Genomic DNA, 7,206 nt, shown 5'->3' on the forward strand with positions numbered 1-7,206 from the left:
ACCTTATCGTGAGTAACTAAAAGCTAATAGTTTTTTTTATTATCATCTCTCAGTAATCATTTGGATTCTTTTTCCTGGCTAAATTGGGACCTACTGTGATTAATTTGGGCCTACGAATACAAGACAAAAAAGAATAATTTGAAGTAAAATGGATAACCCGTTATCCAATTATTTTACTAATGGCAAAACTACTCCTGATTGATTAGCGCTAATTTGGGAGATTAAATGATGTTTAATCGAGTTAACCCTGAAATCAACTACCATTAATTCATCATCAAAAACTTGAAAAATTTTAATTTTTTTTTCTTCAAAACTCGATCCAGAATCGGTTGATGTTAGTGCAGTTGTAAACCGACTTTGGGTTGAGATTTTTCAAAGGATGAAGTAAACCCAGAATCGGGTTTATTGAATACCAAAATAAACCGATTTTCGGAATCGGTGTTTATATATGCCCAAATAATCCGATTATACCTTACTTTTAGAAGCAAAATATTCATTACATAGTTTAGGAAATTAGCGCATTACATATATAGGATTTAGTATGGGTATTCTAGAATTTGACACATCAAATATTCGTTAATGAACCTCCGAGCATGTCGGTACAACGTCGTATATTCTTTGTGATGAATGAACTTAGTTTCCCCATTATGAATTCTGCATAGCCCATTGAAACGTTCCAGCTGAAATTCAGTGAATTCGTAAATGTTAGTATGCGAACTTTTAACGATGACATAAGTATAAATATTATCGGATTGCTCACTTTTCCCCTAAGAGGAGCTTGTGGATGATGTTGGTACACCATATTTCTAACTTTAACATACTCTCGCATTGAACTTTTTATATAGTTGAATCGAAATGTCAAGTCTCTCCATTTGCGGTTATTGGGATTCCCCGTACGCCCGTAAAAGAACTCTTTAACTCTCTTCCAAAACATTGAATAGATTTCATTCGGACGTTCAAGGAACGTATTAGCAAACGATTTAACGAGACACAAATCTTCATACGGTTCCCATTTCACGTCTACTTCCGGATCCCACTACATTTTCTAGGCTAAGTGTGTGATGTGGGAGTGCCTCAAAGAGGTTGTCTTTATATAGATAAGGACTCAGCGGCTATTTTAGGTATGTCCACATTGTACGATTGTGTCCTTGCAAAATCATAAAAAACGTGCCTCCCAATAATCGGATTTTAATATTGCACATGTAATCCAATTCCTGACAAAAAAAATTACATAAGAAATGCCACTTTTCCTTGCAAAAATCGGATTACGTGTGATGCCAACATAGACCGATTATAAAGGTTGTCAAAATCTGCCTCTCAATAATAGGTTTTTAATATGTCACTTGTAATCCGATTCTTGGTAAAAAAAGATACAGGACATTGTCACTTTTCCTCACTAGAACCGGATAACATAGGATGCCCACATAAACAGATTGTCAAACTCTAGATTTTTTAGTTTTGTCAAAATCGGACTTTAAAAGTATCCTTATAAACCGATTCTGCAAACTTAAAAACTAGGTGAACAAAATTTTCAGAGTCGATCTATGTGGTGCAACTTCAAAACCCGATTCTGAAATTGTACCCCTAGAGAATTGTCAGAATCGGATTTTATACAGGTAAATGTAAACCGATTGTGGCAGAAAAAACTTCCAGAGTCATGCATTTTTTGCACACAAACATTGTAGTCGGTTCTCTTGTCGCGTCTTAGACAAACACAAACAATTTTCAAAAGAAACCATATTCATTCATTCATAAACTAGGAATATAACCAAACATAATTCGACAATAAGTTTAAGACATAAATTTTGACACCATAATTATCCATAGTTAAAGACATAAGTTTGAAACCATTCATTCATCAACATCCCCACCACGACCACGGCCACCTCGTCCTCGTTTAGCAGTTGGGGTGATGCTCGATGCACCTTCAGAATACTTTTTGAGGCGACTCTCTTCCTCTTTTTCTTTGGCTCCTCCTATCCTCCACCGGTTCCCCAAACTTTGCACACGCTTCTACATCTTCGAGATTATTCAATTCATCAATCAACTTTTCATTGGTCTTAACATTTTCCCCTCCCCTGATATTTAGTTGTGCTTGGGATATCAAGTGCCTGATTCGTCTTCTCTGTTTCCATTTTAAACAGCAAACATTAAACAAATAATGCCAAAAAAATTAACAAAACCGTAATTGAGAAATAATACGCACTAAAAATTCGAGAGTTGTATCGTTGTCCTCTATCTGGGGCCTCTCATATACTCGTATCACTCGAGTATGCGAAATATTGAGGTACCACGACGTGTAACCCGGAATTACCTCATCATCAGCTTTCAATCGACCATCCATACCATATCCGTTGAATCTTCTGTTATCCCAATATTTACATGATGGTAAGGGTCGTGAACAATATCAATATCATTATCAAATGATTTGGTTTTCTTCGCATCGATTTGAAACTTCTTGTGCTCCGCTGGAATTTTTTGTATGTATCCGCATTTTCTTGCGACTCTCATCGGGTTGTACATTACATATCCTCTTGGGTGAAACAAAGGCCCAAAATAATGAGATTGCTCTTTGCACCTAACCATCTTTCCTTTTCCTTTGGCCAAACCCCCTTTTTAAGGGTCAAAGACAACATCTTTCGTCGTCAAGTTGTCCAACTGGCGTCTCAACTTTAAATAAACCGCATTTTGGTCCTTTTCCTTACTCATGTAGATGTACATGTCTCCATAACAGTTACCGTCCCATTCCTTGTTCTCAAAAGCCCTTGCAGCAAATATTGGGAAGTGCAAATATATCCATGCCTGCAGAAAATCCATATTCCCTCTAATTTGGTTCCCGCCAGCCCTGTAAGCCTTTCTCAACTCGTTCAACGAGTGTGCAAGGATGGCAGTTCCCCAAGAGTATGTGTGGATCTTGTCAAATGGTTGCAATAGCTGAATAAAGTTGGCGTTCAAACGGGCACCAGAAATGTCAGGGAAGATAACAGATCCCAAGACGTAGAGGACATACGCATTGGTCGTGGCGAAGATACGTTCCTTGGTCACCTCTTTTCCCTAAGCACGAAGTTTCTTTGTACCACTGAAGAGTTCCCTCAACTTCGAGAGATGAAATATCCTCTGCTTATATTTGCCTACTAGCATCTGTGACTTTGTCACCTCCTCATCCCATTGGAACACTTCCTTGGTGAACGCGTAAATCTTGTCCCACTCAAGCTCTTGCGCGTACTCTTTGTGTTTCACGGCTTTACCATCTATGCTTAGCCCGGTAATGAATTTCGCATCATCTGGAGTTATCGTCATTTCGCTAAATGAAAGATGCAAAGTATCCGTTTCCCCGTAATATCTCTCGGCAAAGGCGGAACAAAGAGGTTTGTCGTAACCAAGATCCAAATTCTCGACCGCAGGCAACAACCCCGTAGATTTGACTAGCTCGATTACTTCATCAACTTCTCCAACAGTTGATTTTATTCCTTGCATTTGCTAATTCTTCATCATACTCACTGACGTTCTTGGATTCATACGATGAACGACATCCCTGTGATCCTATAAAACAAAACAAATCCGATGGACAATCATCAAAACACTACACGGATAATAATTTTTATATTACATAGCATAAGGTTTAGGTAGTTACTATGGTATGGCAGACGACCGCGACCCAACTCTTTTTGTACCCCCATAACACCTGTCCGCCATCACAGGGTAACCCGTAAACGGGATCATTAGGGCCGCGAGGAAAAATCTTCGCCGGGTCGGGCATGTGGTCCCCTTTCTTCTTCTTTGGACTATCTTTCTTACCATCTGTCTTACCTTGTTCTTGAGCGTCTCCTCCTTGGACTTGTTGTTGAACTTCTCCTCCTTGGACTTGTTCTTTCACTTGTTCTTTAACTTCTCATATCTCTATATCACCTTCATCCTCACTTTCTTCTCCATCATCCTCATCCTCACTTTCTTCTTCATCACCTTCCTCACTTCCTTCTTCATCATCTTCCTTGCCACCAGTTTCTTCTTCATCACCTTCCTTGCCACCAGTTTCTTCTTCATCACCTTCTTTGCCACCAATTTATTCTTCATTGATCTCCTCCTCGCCACTATCTTCTTCAGCAACTTCTGTATCACCACCTCCTTCTTCAGTAGGTGTATCAGAATCAGATTCTTCTTGTGATGGTTGCTCTGATTGAGGTGGTGGGTCATTGATGTGGATCGCTTTGGAATTACTCCCCGAGCCCCTTCGGTGGGAAGCATTCAAATTGTGACCACCCTCTCGACGAGGTCTCAAACTCTGAGGAGAATCCAAATCATTTTTCCTCTTATATTTCTTTTCGTCCTGACGTTGTTGCTTGCCCTTGTTTGGCCTGTAAAATACGGAGATAAGCGACAAACAACAATGGAATTCAATGCATATTTTTGAATTCAAGGTATACAATCGGTTTACTCGATATACATATAAAGACCGATTCCTAACATAACTCATCTACAATTGGTTTATATAAGTGTTAATGTAATCCGATTCTAATAAGAAAAAGTTACAGAAACATTGGGCATTCTTTCTTACAACAATCGTTTTACTCGATACTGTTATAAAACCCAATTGTACATTACAGTCAACAATCGGATTTTATATATGCAAATGATACCCGATTATGGCTAAGTAGTGGCTACACAATCGGGCTTTGGACACATATGTAATCCGATTCTAACGAAAAAAGTTACAGAAAAACGGTTATCCCTACAGTTATACAACCGGGCTATGTGGGTATTAACATTGACCGATTATGGTTCAAATTTCTCGAACCAGAAAACACATGCAGGGTAATCGGTCTTTGTGGTCATGAACAACAACCGATTCCTAGTACAATCGGTTCACAAGTACATAAACATCGTCCGATTCTGGTAAACCCAGAAAATTTTGATTTCAAAATTTCTAATTTATGAGCGATTGCATGTTACTAAAACCTAGTTTAGAGGATTGGGTTGATAGAAAAGTACCTGATTCGACCCATTTCCTCCTCTTGTTGTGCGATTAAAGATGGTTCATCTCGAGCAACCGTTTTCTTCTTCGGTTTGTTTCCAATCGCTTGAACAATTCCGGGATTACTCTCACTAGGATAAGTAATTCCAGTGGCTTGTTTGTATCTTGGTCGTTTTGACATTTTATAGAAGAAAAAAACGATTAATCGTTTTTGGATCGCCGATAGTCGACGATGTTTTGGTTTCAAAAAAATAAAAAAAAAAGAGGCAGAAGAAGAAGAGAAGAATCGGTTTATGAGGGGATGGAAATGAAAATCTGATTTTGTTTTTAAGTTTTATTATTAAGAGTTAATGGGGGTAAATTGATAGTATTAATATCTTTTAGGGTAAATTGGTAGTTTCAGCAAATTTAGACATCCCTTATCATTTCCTATTAGATAGATAAAGTAATTTATAAGCCCAAATTAATCACAGTAGGCCCCAATTTAACCAGGTACTTTTTTTTTGATCGGATTTGATTCAGTATCTTAGGCAATTATTTGTCTTAGTGAGCTTATGCTATCTTTATTTTATTCTTAATTGGTGGGCGTGCTTGTATCCGATCAAAAGTGGGTGTGCTTATTTTTGATATTAAGACTTGTATTAAGACCTTAATCTGCATGAAAAATTTCACAACATCGAGTAAATTGGAACGGAGGGAGTATTATGATTAATTCTTCCTTAAATATCTTTACTCCGTGTGTGCGAATTACGCATGTGTGCATACAACCTTTTTTAACTTCGAAATTATCATGCACTAGTAGGTATGCATATACTATCATATTCATTCGAGAATGGCATAGCAACACATTCTGAGCGTATTCTGTGTAATTAAAGAATTCGGGATACTCACATCAAGCACTAATAACTCATCTGAAACTACAATAATTGAAGGATTTTTATACAGAAAATCAGTACTAAGTGATACAATACATATATTATATATACATAGAATATTGAGAGTTCGGATGACGAAACTCTAATATGTATGTTGATGTGTATATTCGGAGGAAGGATATCAGGCTAGCATAGAGCACCCATAGCTACTAACAGAGCCGCTTCTCTTAATTCTCTTGCCGAATGTCAAATGAAAGCACAAACTCCATATTTTCTAATACATGATTAGAATTTTACAAGTTTGATATTTCTGTTGCGGGGCAGAGGTGATTTTACGGTTTTCACCTTTGTAAAAAATACACCATCAAAAACTATCATGCAACAACACTTGAGAAAGAATGTTATAGACTATTACTTTCACTCCCATCTGTTGATTTATTTCTATATCGATCTCGAATACTAATCAATTGCAAATAAAATCCGTAAATTTACAGTCGAGAGAGAGAAAAAAGCGAAGAATAAAAAAAATAAAAATATGAATTTACAGTTGTCCTTTACGCGTTTGCAAAGGAAATTTGTAATGCATAATTATAGGATTTTATGTTTTGTAATTTCAGAATTCAAAACTAGTCATAAAAACCCAGGGTGATCAAACTTGTGGTACAGAAACCTCACTCAAATGTTGGGATTCATTAAAACTCCATCTTAAATTAAATTATACAAAAATCCCAAAATTTTAAAAAATCGATACAAAAACCAATTTTTGGTTTCATCAAAATCTTATTTTTTGGGAATTTTGTGTTACTTTTGTTTTGACGGGTTTTTTGTGGATGAATAGTGACTCCTTTGGGGTTATAACTCGCGGACCGTTTTAGAATTTGTACATTTTGTAAATTCAGTTTCATGGACGATTTTTGTTCTAATTGTTGATCAATTTCTCTGTTACGTGCATCAAAAAACAATTCTTAACAAAAATCCATGGTGTTGTTTCAATGGACAGGAACCCTTGTTGGACCAAAATTTTCGAATAAACTGCAGAGAACTTCAATGTGGATCTAATTTTAAAGACGAAAATCTCAAGTCTACATTCAAAATCAAGTTAGAAATTTGGTAGAGCTAATCCTTTTTTAATATCAAAATATAACGAGTTTTCCACATATTGTTCTTCTTATTTTCGAGTTTTGGTTGACTCAAAATAGATATAGTGACAGAATTTAGTAAGAATAAATTGAAAGAAAGAGCAAAAGCTTATGTGATGACTAGTAGTTGTAGGTGTTGGAAGTTTCTTGCCACGTGCTTGCCAACTAATGTTTGGAGCAACGCAAGTACGAATTGGGAGAGCCAAAAATCATTTTTGTT

The 7,206-nt window shown here is 36.8% G+C and overlaps 1 protein-coding gene across 1 annotated transcript; it reads right to left on the bottom strand.

Moving 5' to 3' along the window:
* Positions 1-2,616: 2,616 nt before the first annotated feature.
* LOC113278998 (protein MAIN-LIKE 1-like) lies at positions 2,617-3,477 on the bottom strand. The gene is made up of 2 exons (XM_026527713.1): positions 3,157-3,477; positions 2,617-3,054 (listed from the first exon to the last, which is right to left on the bottom strand). Exons 1-2 carry the CDS (start codon positions 3,475-3,477, stop codon positions 2,617-2,619), a joined length of 759 nt encoding a protein of 252 aa, XP_026383498.1.
* Between the last annotated feature and the right edge of the window lie 3,729 nt (positions 3,478-7,206).

Source organism: Papaver somniferum, chromosome 5 (assembly GCF_003573695.1).
Source record: "Papaver somniferum cultivar HN1 chromosome 5, ASM357369v1, whole genome shotgun sequence".
NCBI classification, from domain to species: domain Eukaryota; kingdom Viridiplantae; phylum Streptophyta; class Magnoliopsida; order Ranunculales; family Papaveraceae; genus Papaver; species Papaver somniferum.